The sequence below is a fragment of the Cuculus canorus genome, chromosome 8 (assembly GCF_017976375.1).
Source record: "Cuculus canorus isolate bCucCan1 chromosome 8, bCucCan1.pri, whole genome shotgun sequence".
NCBI classification, from domain to species: Eukaryota; Metazoa; Chordata; class Aves; order Cuculiformes; family Cuculidae; genus Cuculus; species Cuculus canorus.
The window spans coordinates 19,405,235-19,429,450 of NC_071408.1; the positions used below are offsets into that span (position 1 = coordinate 19,405,235).

Below are 24,216 nucleotides of genomic sequence, written 5' to 3' on the forward strand. Positions count from 1 at the left end.
TAGCAGACGTTTCAGGCCTTATGCACATTGCATCCTACACCATGTTGCCTTTGTAATAGAACTGCTTAAGCACAGTTTTGCCTGGCCAGAATTACTATTTAACACCTCTCTAGGAAACACAGTTTTATATGAATTTCACACAACTGGGCTTAAAGGGAAGTAATACGTATTTTATAAAACATACCTTTTACATTAAACTTCTAAAAGCATTTCCAGAGTTTAGTCAGCACCTTAAATTAGCAGTATTTACCTTAGCACCATTATAATGAAGTACCCATCACTGTGTCCAAAATAAACACCTATCTTTGGAGTTTAAAGTTTGCCATTAAATTCTACTCCAAGGTGAAATCTTATACATTCTATTTCAGGAGGAGTAAAATTTGCAACTAAGTTTTTCACGTTTTTAACAGATACACACACACACACTTTATAGTTGCATAAAGCTTTTGCAGACCCTTATAAGTTGAAGTGGCTTCCCACTATGAAAATCCCTCATTCAATCAAACAATGATATTTGCTTATATACATTGCATTAAATGCTCCCAATTCAGCACTAGTTTTAAAGCCATGCCCCTGGCATGGTCCTGCTGGTCCAGTGAGGATCAGCACTGCTAGATGGTATCAATGGCACTACCCAGCTGCAAACAAACAATAGCTTCAGTGTTAAATTCTGGTGTCTCAAGAGACACTGAGCACGCAAACACACTGTATTCTCCAGCGTAAGGGGAGCTTGGATACACAGGAGAACAGAAAATCTTAGTACCCTTCCTACCTGATGCACCAAGGAATGCAGTGCAGACACACCACACCACCTCTACAAGGAACGAGCACGGCCTCAACCAGGAGCTATGGATTCCAGGCAATGAATTCCTTGCCAGTGCCAGGTGCATCTGCACCGCAGTTCACAGAGCTCCAAGGAAGAGGATAATGAGATCTGCACAATTGAATTGAAGGGTAACCACTCGTACACATAAAACTTGGTTAACAAAGTCCTTTTGAAACTAAAGGCTTTGGAGTATTTATGAAGAGGCACTGGATTCACATCAAAGCAGTTTGAGTCTGCTATGAAAAGGGTTCAAAAATACAGTTTGATCCAAGCTGATTATCAGCAGAACAGGAATCACTGCGGCATATCTAGATAACACACCTTGAGGCTAACAGAGTTTGTTAACTGAAAGTCAGGTAAAAGCAATTTTATTTCCCAGCATAAACTGATCCTGGCATTGATATCCCATATTTGTACAGCACCAGGTATTAGGTAACAAATTCCTCAGAAAGTTCTCTTTGCATCTGGGCAGACAACTACAGCCTGTGACATGAGATAACCCAACCACTGATAACCCAGTCAGGCACTGACTACAGAGATATCGTTCATTTCAGTAGAAAACTAAAGTGCCTTATGCACAGAAGGTTCCACAGTTAAAAAGAGCTGGAAAAGTGACACAGGACAACATGTGTTGCTCTTTTCTAGCTTCTGTCACAGCAAGTGTAAGCCCTCTTGGCACTTCTGCCCCTAAATACACCCTACTGCTAAGTCTTCAAGTTATTTGTCCATTGTAACTACAAATCAATATATGCTTTTCCATTCATACAGCTAACCCAATGCTTTGATAACCTCACATCTCAGCTACTCAACGACCTTTGTTTTGGCTTCCTGTTTCTGGGAATATGCAAAAGTCACAACAGAGGATGTCTAGTTATAAGGCTTGGACAGAAAAGTAAAACAGAATGGAACATAGGGACTGCTACGTCTCTCTCATTTCCAGGTTGTCTTTAATACTGACAGATCTTCTACAGTCATAGCAAAATTGTTATTCACTGACAGCCATAATTTAGAATCCTCTGTTACATGTACAGATCTTAGAAACTACAAGGCATAAGGATAATTTATGCTGACGTTAACACAAGCTGTAGAAATTCACCCAGAAGTTCCTGTAGAAAAGCCCAGAAATGTGTAGGAAATTGAAGCACGCCTTCTGGAAAGGCCTCCAACCTTGATTCAGATGTCAGCTGAAAACCAAAGCAATACATGCTTTTGTGATCTGTCCCTACATGCAATTGCCTTCACTGTTAAGAACACATGCCTAACTGTAACTCCTGTCCAGATTCCAATTCCATCTATCAGGTCTTTATGCCTGTTACGCCTTTGCCAGACCAGGTGTGCAGTCAATTTCTAGTTCAGCTACTGAAGTCGGCACAAGCAAGACAAAAATGGCACATGTAGAGACTGAACTCTGGTTTCCAACAGTAGCATGGGAGGAAGCAGTATCCAACAGTATTACAGACACAAGGTTGGGCCTGGGAACCAGCAAGCAACTAGGAGAGGTTTGTTACCAAGCAGGAATCTCACAGGTGGTGAACATAACTTGTGTGAGGCTTCCTACTTCTCCAGTACTGCAGGAATCGCCAGCAACCAGGAGCACTACGGACAGACCAGGGAACAGGAGCACGGCAGGTGGCACACAGGCGAGACAGATGTTAAAGGAAATAGCATCTGTCTCATTTGTGTGGAAAATGACCTACAAATGGGACATGTCACATGATACCCTGTCCCTGCTGCTGCAGCCACCTCTGGTCCTTCAGCAAGCCCTACTCAAGCAAACCTCCTGAGAGAGGATGCTGCAGCTCAGGTCACTGGTTGTACAAGGCAAAGTCAAGAAGCTTGCAAGGCAAGTTCTAATGAAACTACTGCAGTGCCAAAAGAGGAAACTGCAACAAATGGGCATCTGAGATGGTGCACAGGAAACCAACAGAATATTTCTAAAAGACTGTGCAGAAACAGGAGCCTAAGACCTGTGAGGGCTAGAAGACAGGGATGACTGACATAACACTGGATCAGAAAGCTAATGTGAACTCCCAAGAGTTCCATCTCCTCATGCTGTTCACCTAGCAATCTGGTTCAGGACCCTGGTAGCTGAAGAGGATCAACAAATCTTCGCTGTCAGAAGATTGCAGGCAGAACAGCTCAGGTCATCAGAATAAGACCAAGGCTAGGAAGAAGAATCTCTGAGCTGGTGGCATTCAGCTCTATAGAGCTGATGAGATTCATTCCAGAGTACTGAAAAGACTGCACCTCCACTGTCTATAATCTACCAAAAAAAAAAAACCCCACAACAAAACATGGCAATTGAAGGGGGAACACTAATGACTGGAAAAGGGCAAACTCTACACAAGGAGAAAGATCCAGAAAATTACAGGACAGTCACTCTCACCTTTGGCCCTGAGGAGATTATGAGATACTTCCTTTTGGAATCCATTTCCAAAGGCATAAGTGATAAAAGAAGCTAATACAGATTTGCCAATTAACTGACCAGTTCTGCTGCCAAGATAAATACATAGAATAAGGGCGTAATACACCTCATCTTCACCAAAGCTTTTGACACCATTTACATCAGCATTCTCCTTTGGAAACTGAGGAAGGGTGGCTTTGATGACTGCTAAATACACTGAAAACTAGAGGAAACACAGGGATCAAAGAGAACATTATGAAACAAGGTCAGTAGCTACAGAGGCTATTATAGAATCATACAATCATAGAATAATCAGGGTTAAAAGAGACCTTAAAGATCATCTGTTTCCAATCCCCTGTCAAGGGCAGGGACAACCCACTAGATCAGGCTGCTCAAGGCCCCATCCAACCTGGCCTTGAATACCTCCAGGGATGGGGCAGCCACAACTTGCCTTGGCAACCTGTTCCAGTGTCTCATTACTCTCATGGTGAAGAAATTCTTCCTAATGTCTAGTCTAAATCTGCCCCTGTCCAGTTGATACCCATTCCCCCTCATACTATCACCACAAGCCTTTGTGAAAAGCCCCTCTCTCCAGCTTTCCTGTAGGCCCCCTTCAGGTACTGGAAGGTCACCATAAGATCTCCTTGGAGCCTTCTCCAGGCTGAACAAGCACAAGTCTCTCAGCCTGTCCTCGTGTGAAAGGTGCTCCACCCCTCTGATCATCTTTGTAGCCCCTCCCTCTGGACCCGTTCCAGTATCTTCATCAGGGGCCACCATGATGATACAGAAAGCACTTTTGGCAAACCCGTGGAGGTGCTACTTTAGGGCTAGAGTGCAGTGGAAGACTTGATAGACCTGACAGGCAGAGCTTTAGTTCAGAGAGACCTGAACAAAAAGCATTACGGAGCAAAAGCTGAAAATCAAGTGAGCCATGACAGGCCACCAGTACTGAAAATGCATTAAAAGATAAAGACTCAGAAGAAACACTGCAAGATATCCTATCCACCTGTTTTATGCAGAATCTGCTTCTTATTGTTTTGAAGATCATCCTTTTGGTCTCTGTTTTCCTCATTCTTAGTGGCTACACCAGTTTCAGTCCATACAGCTCCACGGGACACACAGGTTGGAACAGTTGGCTGGACTGTGAAAACACACACGAAAAAAAAATTCTCATGCTGCAAAATATATGAAGTAACACCACCTCGCGAACTATGGTTAGGTTTTTTTTGGCTACACAGGAGTTTTGTGCTGAATTTTCCTGAATCCCTCATCTTTGTTTCCTTCCATTCCTCCTTCGGTATTTCATTTTCTATAACATGCCCCTACAAAATCTAGGATCATGTGGTGTCTAGACCTACTTGGCAAATAAGGTAACTGCAAATTGAGTGAAAAATAAAATCACTCGCAGAAAAAGGAAAAAAAATTACCTTTATCTGAAGGTCTTTCTGAAGAAATAGTTGAAGAATATTTCCTTCTAAGTAAGGTAAGGCGTACTGCCTGCCCTGTGTTACGCAATGCCTCTACCACTTCTTGGTTGGTATAATCCTGTATATTAACTCCATCAACCTAAAACAAGAAAATCGTACCATATACTAGTAATCACATTACATTCTTAAGCTGTACCATAGACTGTAAGCAACATCCACATTATTTTGTGCAGAAATTATAGTGTTATTCACCGAAGACAGTATTACTTGCAAAACTACCTCATTAAATCAATTACATTTCATTTATTAGATAATATTTTCAAAATGCATTTTTTAAAGGGAACACAACAGTAATTTCTTCTGCCTTCATGGGGCAACCACAAAACAGAATTTACTAATCTAAGTGTGCACTGACTTTCACCTACAACTTTTTCATTTAAGAAAACATCTTGAATAGTATTGTAGATGTAGTTTCCCAGTGAGAGTAGTCAACCTTAAACTGTGTTCAGTTTATCATCACTGTTAGCTTTCTCATGGATTTCTAGCATGCCCCACACACAGCTATACGCTTAATGGATCATATAATCCACTCTAAATAGCCCAACTCTTACACTAATTGAGAGGTCTTAATTCACACTCGAAATACTCTGTTCACCTCACTTTTAGATCATGCATCAATAGTGGCTTCTCCTGCAAAGCTGACAACAGAAGCACAAGGTCGTACCAACTTCTACTCTCACAAAGAAGCTGACTTTGGAAGGTCCGTCATAGCACACATTTTAAAAATAATTTAAAATCATATCTCTTTAAAAAATACCTCTTAAAACAAAAAGATTGTGTAATTCATTCCTGCTTGTACTGTGAATGGAAATTGCCTATTATTCAATTCACTGCTATTCAATGGGTTTTAATTTTTCTATACATAAAGCTTCAGTTTTTAAACCTAAATTGTGATTAATAACATTTTGAATGTATCCACACTATGCTACACAGTTATTAAGGACCATAAACAGCGTGCCACATCTTGCAAAATCTTAACCATCCTCAAATCCCATTCAATTCAAATAGAAGCTAATGCTGCTTATCTTTACTTCAGGCCAAAAGCCAAGATTCTCCACTCTGAAACATTTTAATCTAAGTGCTTGCCTCTTTCATAGTTAACTACTATTTACTGCTTCTTTGAGTGTAAAATAATATTTTAACCACAGCAAGCCAAAGCTGCTACAAATTCACCTAAACAAATATGAACCACCAAATTACTTCCTCTGCAAAGCAGAGAAGGTTTATTTAATTTTAGCAAGTCTTTACTACTTCTAACACAGAGATGTGTACTGAAGTATTAATTTTACAGCAATATATAACCCATCTATTTTACTTACAGCAACAATTTTGTCATGAACGTGTATTTGCCCATTGTGGTCAGCAGCACTACCAGGTATTATATTTTTCACAAAAATCCCCGAAGGTTCTGTTGGCAAGAAGAGGAGAGGAAGAGAAACAAGTCACTACATTGACCTAATTTGTTTTGTTTCTTAATAAGATTTCTAATTACAGCCTGTTTTACACACCACTTTGCCTACAAAGTTACGATTTTGTAAACCACTGACGTTTGCACGTTACACAGCCTGAGACAGAATGATTGAGGATCCTCAATCAAATAAATAGCACCGACATAACCACCTATACACTGACCTCAAATGTTTTTCCTTAAAATGGCTCGCAAAAGGCCATCTCCTTCATGGACTCATCCTTGTGCTTACTCAGGCTTTAAACCACAATCACTTAAATCCATGCTATATTTGATTTTGGTAGGACTACCGAAGCTAAAAGTATAGTATGTGCTTAAGTACTTTGATCAGGACTTCAGTCATCTGCCTACAGCTAAAGAATTCAGTATTTTAAATCTTAATGAAAAAGGATTTTTCTTGGAGAGAAAAAAAAAAAGAGAAAAGGGGAAATAAGAAAAGCTATCCTTTGTCACGCTTGATGTTTGATTATTAATTCTAACTTCTAATTAGAACACGGAATTAAACCCAAACCAAAACAGTTAAAAACTCAGTCATCCATTGAAACAGTAACCCCTCCTCCAACTCTTACAAAATATGAGGTGCAGATCTTTAATTTGAGTGAACTTTGACATCCATCCTTTTCTGCACACTAACCTTCCTCAGCAACCTGCCCAACGTGGTTTGTCCATGCTCAGCAAAACCATTCTACTGGTGCTTCAAATCCATCTTTCCCCATCACCTGACGTGCTCCTTCCCAACCCACTTCCCAGCACTCACTGCACTAACTTGGATTCCTGACTGGCAACACAAGAGGATTTCCTGGGAACGAATAGGGCCAGAGAGCAACCCCCAGCTGCACCACATTCCCAGAATATCTTCTTGAGTCCCATGAGGAAGGGGAGGGCAGAAAAAGCACTACCGCTTTATATAAAACCACATATTTGGTTAGGTCAATTTTAAAGATAGTATCATTTGTGTAACTAGTAACTGAAAGACCAGTTAACTGCTCTAATTTAAAGAGGACGGAGAAAAAAACCCAAATTGATTCTGTGTCCCCATAAATTATTTTAATCTCTTTCCAGAGTTCATACACTGAAACAGCCATACGCCAAACACAAGTACATCATGTTGCGAAGGTGGCATCCACGTCATGCACAACTAAGATTCTCTGCATCTCCTGCCTGTTCGAGGGATGGACTGATTAATCTGACCGATCCATTTCCACTCTACATCTACAATCCATTAAACAACCGAAGTTGCACGTTGAGCTATTTTGTGCTTATTGAAGCTGCCATTCAAAAGTTAAGGCAAACTGGAAACATCTAATACCCTGGTTTTGAAATTCTTCTTAAAATGTGCCAAATTAATTGCGCCATGTATGTACCACAGCAGCAAAAAAGGAACAGCATGGACAGGAACCTGACTGTGTTAGAGTCTGTATATGCACGAACTGCCACAGTCTGTCTTGCACAGTAACAACATAGCATTCAACACAGGTAAAATTCACAGTCCAGCAGTCAAGTGATAATTATTTTTTTAACCTAATTACAACTCTTCAAATCTCCTTGTGACTGAATTTCACTTAGCAGATACTTTTCCAAACACCAAATAATCCCAGACAGATTTTGTAGGTTACACTGTTTCAAACCAGTGCTACTCTTTCCCTAACAGTAAATAAAGGGTAGTGGAGAAGCCCCTATCCTGGACTTCACTAAATCCTGTAGAACTTACCTGCATCGCATGTGCCAGCATACCCAACAATAGTTATCCCCAGGCTTTGTCCATTCTTTTTTATAAGTTCAACATTGTATGTCTCAAAAAGGTTGGTACTGTCCTGTAAATAAAGCACAAGACAGTAAAAAAAAAAAAAATCTTACAAGTTCCCAGAACCATTACAAAATTACAGGTTAAGATTGTCAGAAGTGAACAGTGATTTTGACTTTCCTATTTCAGGAGGAATCATACTTGCAGAAGAGATACACTCTAGATTTGCTGAAAATAAGTTGCCACCCAAAGTCATTAATTGCTTTGAAAATTCTTTCCTAATACCTCCTCCACACGTCGGCCAGAACTATAATATTCCTAGTTGATGGAAAACAGTGGTTTTTGTTAGACTGCTTGGGGATCGTTTCACTTTTGGATTCTACCGCCACTTGGTAACAAAAAATTTCCCAGTCAAATTGTACAAGACAACAGAAGCCCTGAAATCCTGAATGCCTTCAGAATTTCTTCTCTCCCTTTCATATGTTAGTCCTGATGAACAGTATCAGTGCCTGAGCATTTTCCACTGGACAATTAAGAAGCAAAAAAACCTAGTATAAATACACAGTGTTATCACACCGCACTTTCTGACTTTCTGTCAGAAAAAGTGACACTTATCTCTTCTTGTTATCACCTACTAAAAAAGTGAGGGGCGGCAGGAAAGGGATCTCAACACAGCAACAGGTTTGATGCCCTGAAATGAATCCACATGTACACATCGTAGGCACCATTTCTACTGGAGAAGCAGTTGCCTACTTAAATGCAGATACAGGAGACCAGGTAGGTGTTTAAGCTTATTGCTTGCTTTCATACTAGATACCAAACCACTAAACCATTCCAAAAGTCAATCTTACACACACCAGCTTAACAAGTTTGATACAATCCTGCTCAGATTTGAATGCCACCGAACTACAAAGCGCACTGGAAGCCTCCGGGTTGTGTAAGGCACTGGGAAGCAAAAGACTCATTAGTTTGCATTCAACAGAAATTCTTTTTAAGACCTAGCAGTGGAAGGGAAAGTATTAATTTGTAACTGCTTTATTGTCAAACTGATAAGAGAACTTCTCATAAAAAGCAATACTTGTAAAGAGAAGCACATAACATGACCTATTCTCAGAACCCTCTGCTTACTACAATTACCAAAAAAACATAAAAGCCACTAGCTAAGATTACAATATGAACTGACCTTACTCTAGAGAAGTATATGGAAAAAGGTCCCCACAAAGCTGGCCTCAGTATGTCTCTGCAACTCTACTCTGACAAGTTTTCAGTAATCAGATACAGCCCAACGGGATCAAAAAGAAGACGATGATCAGAGGAAGGTCTGTTAAACTGATAAATTCAAGAGGGACAGTGTCACTGCCAAAAGAAAAGAATGGATGAGGAAACTGGAAAACATTTCTTACGAAAAAGCACAAAAAAGAATTTTAGTGAAACAGTTGCCAAATAATCGACTTTGGAAGGACCCGCATTCAAAACAAGCAAAAGTTATGGCCATATCTATTTCAGTTTTTGTTAAAAGAAAAATCAATGGACAGTTGCCAAATAATCGACTTTGGAAGGACCCGTATTCAAAACAGGCAAAAGTTATGGCCATATCTATTTCAGTTTTTGTTAAAAGAAAAATCAGTGGACAGTTATCTCCTTTCTTATCACATGCCTCCCTCCACTAGCTAACTCATTAAGATCACTAAACGCTTTCCACCAGCTCTCTTGCTTCATAAGATGTTGATGGAGATGGAGATAAGTTTTGATGCTCTGTCACTTATCTTTAGGAGAGGGAACTAAAACAATAAACAAGTCTATAGCGACATCTGAAACAGAGCTATGGCCTCGAGAGTCCTGCTATTTTGACAATCAAAAGCCCTTTGTAGTCAGTCCTCTGGCACTACAGAAATTTTCTGTAAGTGATGCTACTGGTAGAATGCAAAACAATCGACGTGGAGCCTGGAAAAAATCAAAGTACAGAGTCCTAAATACAGTCAGCACAAATAGGCTGCTAACACTGCTGTCAGTATCTCTCAGAGTACAGATAATATGACTGCTTTCTTGTGCCCAGGCACAGACATTAAGTACTTTCAGTTACTCCCTACTACAGGAAATTTAAAGGAAATCAAATATTAATATGAAACTGAAAAAAACAACAATATAATAAAAATGCCTTTCTGCTAGGTTGCAAAGAAGAAAAGGAAAATATTTTCTATACCAAAGCTCAAAGCTAGTGAAAGTACATAAAAACCAGAGAGAAATTAGATTATAGGAAAGTTCTTTTTGTAAATCCGACACAAACGGAAATGTGGTCATTAAAATCATCATTAAATTAATAAATACATTCAGCCACTATTCTTGACTTCAGCAAATGTCTTCTCAGAAAGAGGAGTTCCTTGAACTCAAAATATGAAGGTATTGTTTAGTTCAGAAAACAATAGATGACATTCAGAAAGAAGTAGATGAAAAGAGATGTGAACATCATGAGGTTCAACAAGGCCAATGCAAGGTCCTACACTGGGTCGGGGCAATCCACAGTTTCAATACAGGAAGGGGGATGATGTGACTGAGAGCTGCCCTGCGGAGAAGGACTTGGGGGTGCTGACTGATGAGAAGCTCGACACGAGCCAGCAATAAGCACTCACAGCCCACATGGCCAACCGTATCCTGGGCTGCATCAAAAGAAGCGCGGCCAGAAGGGTAAGGGAAGTGATTCTGCCCCTCTGCTCTGCTCTGGTGAAGACACCACCTGGAGTACTGCGTCCAGTTCTGGAATCCCCAACATAAGAAGGATACGTTACAAATATGTTGAAGATTCCAGAACTGGACATATAAGAAGGAACTGTTGAAACAGGCCCAGAGGAGTTGATCAGACAGCTGGAGCACCTCTGCTATAAGGACAGGTTGAGAGAGAGTTGGGTTGTTCAGCCTGGAGAAGAGAAGGCTCCCAGGAGACCTTATAGCAACCTCCCAGTACCTGAAGGGGGCTACAAGAAAGCTGGGGAGGAACTTTTTACAAGGACACACAGTGATAGGACAAGGGGGAATGGCTTTTAATTGGAAGGGGGAAGATTTAGATTAGACATTAGGAAGAAATTCTTCACAGTGAGGGTGGTGGGTCACTGGAACAGGTTGCCCAGGGAAGTTCCTAGAAATGTTCAAGGCCAGGTTAGACGGGGCCTTTAGAAGTCTGGTCTAGTGGAAGGTGTCCCTGACCACAGCAGGGGGGTAGGGACTGGATGATCTTTAAGGTCCCTTCCAACCCAAACCACTCTGATTCTATGAGAAATGCAACGTCATCTTTTTCCCTTTAAAAAACACAGCAGAAATAAGGAGGACAACGAAAAGACATTCAGGAGGAATATATTAGAAAGGCTGCACCATCCACATTGCTTCGGGTCCCTTACTAACAAACAGGCCCACCTTTGAGGCTGGGAAGAAAGAAAACAGTACTTTGTAGAGTAAACAAAATTAGGATCATGTTATTTACATGAGCCTTGGAAAATATGATACAGTTGGAAAAGGAGTGCTTTGTAATGATCCTCATTCTCCAGGAAAGCCTTTTTTCAGTGTAACAGATAAGCCTAGCTTTAAAACTCCAACATCATCTACACAGACTACCCCCTCACATCTCTCTGCTTCTCATGTTTCCTAGTACAATCCTTCTTCTGAGGAGTTTGAGAAGGACTCAAATATGTCACTGACGGCTTCAGCCACAGTAGTCTTCCAGAAGGATGCAAGCAACCAAATTAATGGCTGCCGTCACAGTGACTATGCCCTGTAAGCATGAAGGTGAGCTTGTAATAACAAGATTGCTAGTCCGACCTTTAAAAATGGTGCTCCAAAAAAATAGCCCTCTTCACTGATATTCAAGAAACTAGATAAAAAAGAAAAGGCTACTCAGATTCTACACCTCAATTGAAGCAGCACAGTAGTAGCAGATGGTACACAAGCACAGCTTTGTTTATGTTTCGAGACCTACTGTACACTTAGTGTAGCATTTGTTGATTTTAATTACTCAAAACTGAAAAGAATGACTTAAAAAACAAGAGACTTTGATATGACCATGATAAGATTTGCTAAAACAAGTTTCAAAATTTTTAGATATATTTCCTATCACAGACAGTAGCGTCTACTATGAAAACATTACACTTACGTTTCATATGAAGATGATTGTGCTGAATAATTCTGGTGTGGCCATGGCGCTCTGGATTTCAGACCAGGGAAATTCACACTCAAGTTTTAAATCCACTTACAAATGATTGATTAGTAAAAATGTAATGAGCTAAGAAGGAGAACTAAGAGTACCATTTATTGATAATGTTTATGATCTTGGTAATTAAATTACCCACTCTGAAATAAATTCTGTGAAGCCTGTCATTCCGATCCTAAGATTATAGATATTAATAACATAGAAAAAGGTGAAAAATTTAGAAGGCAGGGCTATATTAACAACCACTTAAATACACACATATGGTACCTGGAAACTCCGAAGAAGAGAAGCCCTTTAGGTCTCAAGAACACTCTGTTCTCCTCCTTTCTGATCACAAGCCATAAACACACTTAAAAATGTAAAAAGGGAATACCAGGTACTTACATTTCCATTTTGAAAGGAAGGTAACGTTGCAACTGGCCAGCTCACAGGAACTGGTGGAGTCTCCATAATTTCACACTTCGGGTCTCTTGCAACAATCATTCTAACAGAATTCCCACAGTTTCTCAGCACTTGGGCAACTTGTTCACTGGTCATTCCTTGCACGTTGGTCCCTCCAATCTGTAAGATGTGATCTCCTGTCCGGAGCCTCCCATCCTTCAAACATAAATAAAATGGCAAAAAATGTTTCCATCCCACACATGAAACATCTCTTCCATTACATAACTGAAAATGTACCAGCATCTTGATGGCCTAAGAGCCAACAAAGAAAATACCATAAAATTGACCACTGCTGCAACAGACTAAGTAATTTGAGGAAGCATTCGCACAGTAACGCACTGGGTTTTTTTTCCACAGAAGTTAAGAGCGGTAAATTGACCTTTCCAAAAGCTACACAGCTTAAATAGCACCATTCTAAGAAATTGATTACTTTTCTCATTTAGGAGAAAATAGAACCACAACATTTTATCAACTCACAGGTTGTTACGTATCACTGTTTCACTGAATACTCCTCATCGGGTGAGAGTTAGAATAAAAATCACAGCATTTTGATTTAGGACGAGATTTTTCCTGATACTTCTATACTAACCTGGCAATTCTTTTCTCATATAACTAGCTCCAATTTGAGTTAGGAAATCCAACGAAGGTAACAAGACTCCACACAAACCTTTTTTCACACGATAATTATGATTCATGGCCTCCATCATCACTTCTATTATAAGCAAGCATTCATAGGACCAAATCCTCAGCTGGTATTGATCAGCACAGTTCCACCACCTTCGGTGCACTGATTTATACAGCAGTCATAATGGAGTTATTCCCAGGAATAACTCAAACTCATTTACAAACCCATCCAATTTTAACATGTGAAATAACGAGCACATATACATGCTCTTAATGTCGTCTCGTTCAGCTGAGAATAATGTGGTGAGTTCCTAACTTACATGCTTCACTTGTAGCCAAAACACTTTATTCCTTACAGCAAAACAGGTGTTACACAATAATTAAAAAATACTCATTTATACATGACAGGTTCAGAGGGAGGCAGTCAAACAAAAGCCAACATTTCCAGTAAAGCTCTCTGAATCTCCAGTTCTAGTTTCTATCCTGTGCTAGAGGAAGAACCGTAGCCTCTCCCTTTTGCATGTCACCGGATCTTGCCTGCATGGGTTTCAGACTTCAAATACTGACTAAATTCACATTAAAAATCCAAATCCATGTTGCACATGTTCTACCTCTGAAATATAGCAACACCTAGCACCAAGTCTCTAAAGATTAGCAATCAAAGCTTGCAAACTGTACCTGTGAAACTTCAAAAAATATAAGTAACTTTCCAAGGCTTTGCATCTTCCAAATGTCTCCTTGAAATGGTCAGACCGCAAGGTGGGGATCAAAACTCTTAAAATGAAACCCAGTAAAACCAGGACATCTTCAATCTATAAACTGATTTTAAATTTATAAACAAGATTTTAAAATCTTGCAACACAACTACTTCAATAGGGCAGATTCTGTTGCCTGACTATTAATTTGGAGAATTTGTCCCTATAGATGTTGCCAAACGTACCAAATTCTACAGAGGATGTGCAAATCTATTAAGACTATTTGTCCCTCCCACCTCAACTTACAAAAGTCTGAAAATATCAAAAGTATTGAAAATATCAGAAGGTGAGACAACCGTTCAGAATGTCTGCATGTTCAACAACATTATAAAAAACAAAGCACATCTGTGAAACAACTTAATTCATATCAGGTGCTAATTTTTTTTTCAATCATACCTTCAACATATTTATTTATAAAGTATACGTTGGCCTTCAGACTTTGATGCTATCAGCTTCCCTTTGTTCAAGTATATTAGTTTATTTTAAGACTGTCAAAAGCAGTTAATTATACTTTACAATCAAACAAGAAGTGACATAATATAACAAATTACCCGATCTGCTAATCCCCCAGGAACAATTGTTCTTACAACTACTCCACTCCACTTTCCTCCTACAATTCCAAAGCCTAATCCTGAACCGTCATTAATCAGCTCAACGTCTTCAACATGGCCCCAGTGAATCTGCAATTAATAAGAAAAGATTTTAATTTCAGTCGATCTTCAATGTTTCTCACTTTCACATGTACCAGAATTAACCAGAGCAATTTTCTCTCTCTACCCCATATATTAGAGTTCTGATGGATTTTGCTCAGTCAGCTTCATTTCCTTATAAACACGCAGTGGGATTTCTCATCTGTTTTTAAACACACATTTTGTCCTTCACTTTCAGCATAACAGGATACTAGGAAAAAGCTTGACTAAGAAAAAGCAATCTTAAGATTTACTTGCCAAAATGAAAACTAGCCTTTCAGTTTTTCATAAATCAAAAATACTGCAAACAACAGAGAAAAACAGAGGCAAGGAGCTTGCACTGGCTTAGTTTTCACTTAGCGTTGCCCAAATTCTTATTTCTGTTATTTCACTTACACACTCTAAACACCACCAGTACATGCTGAATTAATACTGCAGTACAATATTATACCATACTGAATTGGAAGCATGTTTCTAAGCTACACTGTACCATGACCTTATGTTCTACAAGACAATCTGAAAATAACAAAGCTGTTAAGCAATCTAAACCCAGCCAATGTTTCTGTCAGATTAATATCTCATAGAAACCAAAATGGAGCAAAGTAGGCAGATTTAAGTCTTCTGTGAATAAAGGATTTATTAGCATACTGAAAATCTTTGCCAAAGCCAGTTAAATATCATAAAAGAAGTTTAAAGACCCCCTGTAGAGATATATATTTGTATTTTATTTTGTTAGTCTGTTCAGTGCAGATCTTTCAATGAAAAAGCAGTTAAAGTTTAATTCTTTAAAATTTTCAGTGCAATAAACAATATTGATTATCCACTAAAACCTTCAGATTTCACTAGCTCTGTAATAATCATGAGGGAAATAATTACTGAGAATAAGGAAAAGCACTGCTCTTAACCAGATTTTCATCAAAAGCTACTAGCATAATAAATTAAGATTCCAGTATTGCAAACCCTGGATTTAGGTGTGCAGTTTGACCAAATTCAGTGAAGCCACCTGGACCATATGGTCAGAACACAGACGGAAGTTCAGCCCAAGCTTATTACATGGCCCTGTGACAAGCTCTCCTTGTTCAAGAAAATAAAAGGGTTCACACGGATTAAAAAAAAAAAATAAATATCACAATAAACAGGAATTGAGAGGTTATTTTGCAGATACTTTTTGTTTTTAAAACAAAGACAAGGCTTTTTGTTTTGAACAGTTTTAAGTTTAAATTGGTTGGGATATTTCAAGCAGCGTTCATGACAGATTATGTTTATACTCTTTCAAGATGTAATCAGACCATCTTTAATTGCTGAGCACAAGTAGGTTTCAGCTAGGCATACTTGTAAAATAATTTACCCAGCCTATGCTGAATAGGGCCTGCTGCTAAGAATATGTTGATCTACTAAAGCTTCTGCTATTTCATAAAAACCCAGGATCTACTTTATAACAACTTCATGCAGCTTTGCAAAGGAAGCCTTATACTTATTGCATGATCAGCCTAAAAGAAATGTCATCACGTATAAAATCTGATTAAAGAAAAAAAGCCCTATATGTAAAACTTGCTAACACAAACACTTAAAAACACAAAAAAATTATAGTTCAAAAATCTGATTTTGACAGTATTACAACAACTCACAGTTTCAGGTGGATTTATATCACTTAATAAGACAGGCGAAGTTCTGCTGTTTCCTTGAACTGGCTCCCTAGCAACAACCAGATGTAGAGATCCTGTGGACTGCTGGAGGAGGGCAATAGCGTGCTGATGGGAAATGTTCTGATCCAATGGGGTGCAATTAATGGCCAGTATGTGGTCATTTTCCTTTAGTCTTTGATCCCTTAACAAAACATTAAAAGAAATTTTAAAATGCAGCGTAGTGACTTCACAACAGGCTTGCGAAATTGAAATATGAACATGCAAAATAAACAGTTATGCAAGGGTAAATACTTATATATTAAAAAAATATCAGCTTTTAGACCATCTTCACCAATGTACAAACTACACGCAATCCGCACTGTACTGAACTGCCGAGACGTATTTTGTTCCAACTTTGTAACAGTACAGAAGTTTGCTCAACTTTTTCCTTTGCTTCTATTCAAAACTCAATTAAATTCCCTCATCCTTCCTTGATGATGTCAAATTACAGGACATACAAATTAATTCTGTAGTTATACAATGAACTAGGAACTATTCTTCTTTATATTTAGCACAATATGATACCACCTCTAAGAGCCCACAACTCAGGTTATGATCATTACTTTAGATAATAAAGACAGATCAGCTGCATATTTATATTTTACTCAAAATTTACAGTATCAGACTTCAAACTTTCTTTAAGCAATACACAGTTCAATTTATACCTTAAGATAATGTAAATTTCACAGTTAATTCACCCTAGTAATGAATTTAGATTTGTGACAAGAGAGAACCCATCAGTCATCTCCTTTGTTAATATTCATTCTGAGCATGAGACCAAACTGTTACACAGACAGACACTGCCTTCAAAGCTCTGTAGGAATCCAAAAAAAGTCTCCAGGAGATCTTGTCTCAGAAGCAAAATGGGAAGCATGCTGGGGAAATTTATAAAAACTCTGAAACAATGCTACAGCACATCTTAAGTAAGGCATTTTAAACTTCCTTCTTATCATGCGATGTTTAAGATGTTTCCCAGAAATCACTTTCTCTGAGCACTAACCATATTTTAGATTCTCTCATCAAAGAAAGTGAGCAGCAGGTCATCAAACCCTAAAGTGAGATATTCACTCTCCTTCGACATCCAGATCAGTCCATCTGTCTTCACTTCGAAAAAGCCTAATATGCTTTTCTTTAAGTGTTCTCTGGAGTGTTCTCTATGGGCCCATAGCCATTATCATTCCAACCTCTCCCCACTCTTTTTGTCATCCTGTGTTGGCACTTCCTGACATGTGTTATTTAAAAAGTGACACCAATGACTTGAAATCTAGACACATTTTCTTGAAACATAATTCCAAGCACTGCATTTGTCTCATGCCAACTCTTGTGGCTTTACAATCACATTTTGTTTTTAAAGGATTGCTCCCTCTTTTGTTGTTGGGTGAAAACCCACAGACAATACAGGAAGAAACTGCCTAAAGCCTTGATTCTATGCTGACATCTGTGTAGGGATCTGTCGGGAGGACTGGATCTAAATTTACACAGGAAACAAACTATAAATAGGGCATTGTCATAGGCAAATAAATAAAGAAACAAGGGGAAAAAATTTCACATACACAATGCATAAAAATTCAAGCAGGGGATAGTTTTTATTTTCCTTGTACACTTCTCCAAGTTTTCTTTTGTTTTTTTAATCAGTACCCAAGATTTTCTTAAATGAGTAATGATTTCTGGAAATTCCATTTGTGAATAGCTCGGATATTTAAAACTCATCTGAAAATCTGATCCTCAAAACATAAGTTCATTTAGTTGAAAAGCCAGAATTCAAAATACCACCAACAAAACATCCCCCCAGACAATTCAGACAAACATGCTAGTCTGATAGAGTTTTCAATGTGAAAGTTGTGACTTTTCCCTTCACGGAAACACTGCAATTTTCCAATGCAATTATAAAGATCTCACCTGTCAGCTATGCTTCCTGGCTGGACTTCCTTGACAAAGATACCAACTTCTCCCAGGCTGTGATTTTTAAGGGAAACCACACTAAATCCAAGACCTCCAACAGACGGCTTTTCAATCTTTATTGATTCTATTTGTCTCCCCTAATAAAGCAGAAAAAGAATATTTACTAATTTTTAATGTAATAAAATGAGCTACTTTAAAATTTATGAACTCGAGAAGAATTAGTCTCCTCCTAAGACTAAACAAAGGCAAAATACTGAATATGTTATTTCAATAGAAGCTCCTCCATTTATTATTTTTAATACAGCAGAGTATCGGATATGCAAGCACTCTGAGGTTCTGAAACCTCAGGGAATTTAAGAGCTGCTTTCACACTTCATTCATGTTATGAGATGAATTCCAAACTGGATGAAAACTATGAACAAAGTGCTGTCTAGAGCAATATATTCAGGATTTCTGGAAATGCTGCATAGCTAAACTAAATTACTTGTCTTTTGTCTCCCCTTGTTTTTAAAGCTGATTTTTAGATGTGTGTTCAAAAGATTGCAGCTTTTAAATAAAGAAATTAATTTCCTTCCCCTCCCTGCAATTTCACACTTAATGCTAAAAAAAGTTTGCTTCTGCGACTGCATGCTTTTCAGTTCTGATACAAGATTGCTGGGGTTGCTTACTCAGAAATATTACTTAGAGAATGCATTGCTACCACAGCTGTTTTATCCAAAATAATGGGCAGTCTTTACTGCTAAATCTTTTATCTGATGAGTTAATGACACACTAATGAGGAGTTATGCTCAAACTATTACAGCTACATTAAGGTAGTCAATTGGCAACAGTTACTTAATATAGAAAGGCATGACTAACCAATTAAATTAATAGTTTAAAGTAACACGTAACAATGCATTTGTGGCATAAATGCCAATCCCACACCGGTGGATGTCTGCACCTGTACAACTTCCATAGGCAACTGGTACATGCACCATCATATGTTAATGAAATCAGCATCTGTCTGGCAAAGGTAAAACATACTAAATGAGGAGTTAAATAAAATATTAAATGCCAGTTCTTTTAATCATTTGCACTGTTCACATATTAACAAAGTTGGTACATTTCCAATTTAAAATGTACTTGATAGAACTAGTCTCTCCATCAAAATGAGTTTCTGCAGAAAATGTCCATTTTCAATTAAGTGTCATCAAATACCAATAAAGTTTTCTGGCAACTGAAATTTCTTTTCTACGTTTGGTAGTAAGACAAAAAAAATTGGCAAAGAAAAAATAAAGCAAACCACCAAACCACTTTCCATTGCTGACATTGTCTTTCATGGGGAAAAGTTATCCTCAGCACTTCTGCTCTCTTATTGGCTAGGAGGCACCACACTACCAGAAACATAAAAGAGCATGCTTGAAAAACACTTCAAAAGCATGCCAGAAAGTCTGACATAAAGCAAAATAAGTTTGGCTCACTGAACCAGAGAGTCCTACCTTTGCCATCTGTTGCATGATTGCGTTAAATTCATTAACTCCCAGGTTTGAAGTGAAGGTAGATGATTTGGGTTCAGGTGAACTGCAAGGTGTATGCATGCTCCCAGCAGCAACTGATTTGTCAGCAAACACTAGGAGCCCTCTCTTAGTAAAATCAAAATCTACTGAACGGTCAGGAGGCATGTAATTGAGCTGTTGAACAAAAATAGAGAAAAACTATTAAAAATAAAATAAGAGATTTCCACATATACCTTGTGCGAAGACTGCCAAGGAAGCAAGTATACATATATTAATTTAAGCTTATTCACACAAATATACTCACCTGCATAAATTAGGTAGCATCGATATATAAGATCTAACCAAGCTACCATATCAAGTTTAAACCATTTTTCAGAAGGAAAAGTTCCCTCAATGTTTTAGCTGTGTTTCTACTCTACTAATTTCCTCCATTTCTTTCGTGCTTCTTCCCTGCTTGTGCCTATTAAGATATCCTATTTTCACCCTGATATTCCAGAAATAGCACATGCAAAAGCACCAAACATTAAAGAGGCCCTCAGGCACTGTTGCAACTATCAGGCAAACCCAGACAATTCTGGCACAAGAATCCTGATTTTTTAAGAGTCACTCGTGAACCAGACGCCTGGTCTGTATTATCTCCTCCCCAGAGAGAGCCTAGGGTACAAACTAACTACTGCTGGACATGTTATCATTGCTAGAACTTACTGTTCAATTTCTAGTTCTGACAGATAATGAACAAATGCAGAAATATTCCCAATGCAACGAAGCAAACTAAAAAACCCCATCCTGAATGAAACTGCTCACGAGGGACATGCTTGAAAAGGATTTCAAGATTCTAAATAAAACAATTCCAAAAAAATTAGGGAAAAGAAAATCTGTTACGCCATAGACACAAAGCATGATCTTAGATATATTTGCATTTTCATATATTTTTAATAACTTGCAGAAATGCATCCAAGCTTTGGGAGGAAGGAACAAGAGCAGTTACAGCAACTTCGTGAGCATGGAAAGAAGGAAGAATGAGTGGCACAACCACTGTCACACTGTCCAGGCAGGAACACGGACAATACATTTAGCAATGACAGCAAGATGGCCCTGTTCCCCTGACACCCACCCTCTCTATCTGTAGCCAGGCAGGTGCCGTAACAGCAGAGATGAGGATCACTGCTGCTAAGGGTATGCCATATCAGTCCCCAATTTTAAGTTTGAATGCCTGACTGCTATCTGCACAGCGAGAACTGTTCATGCAGATGTGTCACTGATGCCCATGTCCTCAAGATCCAAGTGACAGCTGGCATTATAAACCAATCGACACAGGTTCCTTCCACCACTGGAGCCAAGTTTTTATAACACCAGCCTGGGTAGGTCTGCACCAGAGCCTGGCAAATCTTCAGAGGTAGTTTTCTAGATTTTATTTCTCAAAACAGGTTAACCAGTCTTGTAAAAGTCAGCATGAACTAAGTAATGATGTCTTTTAAGGAGAAAAGATTCTGCCAGTTAGCTGATAAACAGTATTTAGCATCTGTGAAAAGCAAAGGATCTCACTTCCAGCTGTGTTCAGAACTGAAAGTACTAGAGCTGACGTCTTTTGCAGATGTTTTTTTCCAACTGATGTGGTTCTCGGCGCCTGCCTCTTCTACATCCCTTTCAAAGCACGTTGCCCCATGACCTGTTTGTTCCAACACCCTTCTCATCTCAGAAGTGACTCTGTGGATACTAGTTCGGTGAAAAAAAAAAAAAAGGCCCAACAGCTTATTAATGAGAGCACCTTTATTAACATGTGCCTATGCATCTGCTTTTAAATTCCAAGTTCACTATAGTCATCATCACACCCACCAACAACTGTCATTTTACACTCACTTGTTCCTTCAGTTGCTTGATGGATTGCTGAAGGGTCAGTATCTGGTTAAACAAAGGGCTCCTGAGTGTGTTACGCAGAACAGTCAGGTTTTCATTATGTTGAGAATCTCTTTTCTCACGCAGTTTTGCTTGCAGACGATCAAGGATCTGCAGCACCTGTTGTTTGTCTGCACCACAAAGTAGTACATGTTAGGAAAGGAGCTTCATTTCTCACTGCTTAACAGAAGTAACCACTTTCAAATCACATACCTGCAGCAGGATTTTCAGGCATGTTGAAGGCTATTTTTGGAATTACTCAGAAGAATCTAGACAAGGTTTGGAAAAAAAAATCGAATTAATAATTTAGATATCTGAGCAGAATGCTAACAGATACATGGTCAATAAATGTAATAATAAAGTACTAAGCTAACTATAAGAAATCTAATTTGAAAATACCACTACCCCCTGTTGTTTACCCCAAATATTTAACAAAGCTCTCAATACAGCTAGTTGCACTGCAGCTTCAGCACATCCAAAATAGCTTTCCTTGATGTGTGTGCTTTTCCTTTCACACACAGGAAGCAATATGAACAACTTTTTCAAATATCAGTAAAAATGCAGGTTAAAAAAACAAACATTGGCTGAGAAAACTGAGAGAAATGTTCAACCAAATTATTTTGAATATGGACATTAAGATTGTGATCTTTTCAAATATTATACAGCAAAAATCTTCCTATTATTTAGAAGGTACAGGTACTTTCCTCTTGATTACTTTAACTATTTGTAGGCAGCAGTCTTGCTACAATAGCTCATTCTTGCAGTATGACTACATAGGTGAAACCTTGCACCTACATAAAGCAATGACATTCCTTCCACTCACAAGGCAGCACAGCATTATGGCCCCAAATTGGCCAAATCAATCCCTAGTCCAACAGGTTATTAGGGGAGGCTGGCTCTAATCCCAGCCCTGGTGCTGAACAGGTGAAAGAAGCTCAAGCTTCTTCCCTTCTCCTTGCCCTTCTCTTTTCTATGTACATGACAACCTTTGAAGGAACAGAATGTTCTTTATCAGGCTCTTCTACACAGCCAAATAGAACTGGTCTCCAACTGGGGCTGAGGCCTAGATGGCAGTATAAAAACAACAGACTTGCAATTAGCAGCAATGATAAATTTGTACCCTGACTGGCATGTTATTATGTTGATGCAGAGCCTGTCATTCTGAAATCTACCAAGGCAGTTATACCAAAATATACACAAGAAACAAGATTTCTTCGCTTTGTACAAGCTCCTTTGGAAGAAGTCAGCCATTTAATAGCACAATTTACATAATTTTAATTCTACTCAGTATATAACTGTGTAATTTCAGAATAATACATTTGGAACTATTTTGGAAGAAATATAGCCATAGATACGCAGAAAAAAAAGAGTCTGTTTTTACTTTTTTAATCTTGCAATTCGAGAGTAGGAAGGGTCATACGCATATGAAAGTAATACTAGGGTAAGCACATCCCAGGGGCTCTCTCCCAGCAGGACCTCTGATCCTTTCAGCTCTGCCTCTCACGCTGTCTGTGCTGACACTGAAAATATCTTGAGTTTTGGGAGGACACTGTTACATTCAACAAAATATTAAATACGCAGGTGAATAGCTTCTCTTCCCCTGAAGAGTTAGATTAAGCCAATTTACCTAATGAAAAAAAAGTGGAGGTGTGTCGCAAACCACAACTTCAGATTTATGCATCCTTTACTGTATTTGAGTAGCTTTTGCTCCTGGAGGAATTCCTGCAGAACTCTGGGCTTGTGTGGTTTCCACCCAGGGCCAAGCCAAATGAGTTGCTTTGCGAGACTATTAACAGATTTAGGAGGTCACTTTAAATCAAACTTGTAGCAAGAGTTGAAGTGGCAAACCCATACAACCCCTGAAAGATTTCCAGGAATGCATCTGAACTTTTGTAAATGCTGCAGCTTTATTTTCTTTCCATTTGAAATAAAATACTTAGAAGACCACAGCAGTCTTTCACTCTGTGCTGAGAGCTGATTCTGAAGAACAGATGAAAACACTATTTTCGTGTACCCTCCCGAGTCTTCCTCTAAACAAAAAAGACAAAACTTAGCCTCTTTGACTAAAAATATTGTATGAATCTTAACAGGACAAAGAATACACAAATTTCTTCTTTCTTCCCAATTTAATTTCCCTCCATTCACTTCCCTCGCTTGTTTTTCTACCTCACATCAGCAGTTAAAAGAGAAAAAAAAAAACCCAAAACATTAAAGGAAGAGAACCAACATCAGAAAGGGATGCAAAATAACTCCTATGAGGAAAAGTGGCTTGAAACACATTAAAGCAGCAGCAGGGTGAAGAAAAGATTAAACCCAGAAAAGAAATCCAGCATGGCAGGAAATAATGCCGACTTGACAACACCATGCCCATCTAACAGCTGAAGCCAAGAGGCTGGTCCAGCTCTCCAGCCCTCTTTCATGCATTTTGTTCTTCCCTTTCCATCTGCACTTGCACTCATTCATCTGATCCCATAGTGAGCTGGAATGGGAAGCTAAACACGCAGAAAAAACCCTTCACATTTTGGTAGGGTGAGCTTTTTGCCCGGTTAGCTCTCAACTGCCAGCAGTGTCATGCGGGAGGGAGCCAAGATGTGCCAGGGA

At 38.8% G+C, this 24,216-nt stretch overlaps 1 protein-coding gene across 6 annotated transcripts in view; it reads right to left on the reverse strand.

Annotated features, from left to right (window-relative positions):
• The window catches only part of PATJ (PATJ crumbs cell polarity complex component), a 158,313-nt gene that overhangs the window by 130,051 nt on the left and 4,046 nt on the right, over positions 1-24,216 (reverse strand). For 5 of the 6 annotated variants that reach the window (XM_054072367.1, XM_054072364.1, XM_054072366.1 and 2 more), the window contains exons 2-12: positions 21,829-21,884; positions 21,580-21,746; positions 19,702-19,893; positions 18,221-18,360; positions 16,265-16,463; positions 14,499-14,627; positions 12,512-12,724; positions 7,897-7,999; positions 6,037-6,125; positions 4,658-4,796; positions 4,237-4,371 (exon numbers count right to left, since the gene is read on the reverse strand). In XM_054072367.1, coding sequence (XP_053928342.1) covers positions 4,237-4,371; positions 4,658-4,796; positions 6,037-6,125; positions 7,897-7,999; positions 12,512-12,724; positions 14,499-14,627; positions 16,265-16,463; positions 18,221-18,360; positions 19,702-19,893; positions 21,580-21,746; positions 21,829-21,850 — 1,528 coding nt within the window. In that variant the 5' untranslated portion in view covers positions 21,851-21,884. The remainder of the gene's footprint in view (positions 1-4,236; positions 4,372-4,657; positions 4,797-6,036; positions 6,126-7,896; positions 8,000-12,511; positions 12,725-14,498; positions 14,628-16,264; positions 16,464-18,220; positions 18,361-19,701; positions 19,894-21,579; positions 21,747-21,828; positions 21,885-24,216) is intronic. The other variant, XM_054072365.1, reaches the window with a different exon arrangement.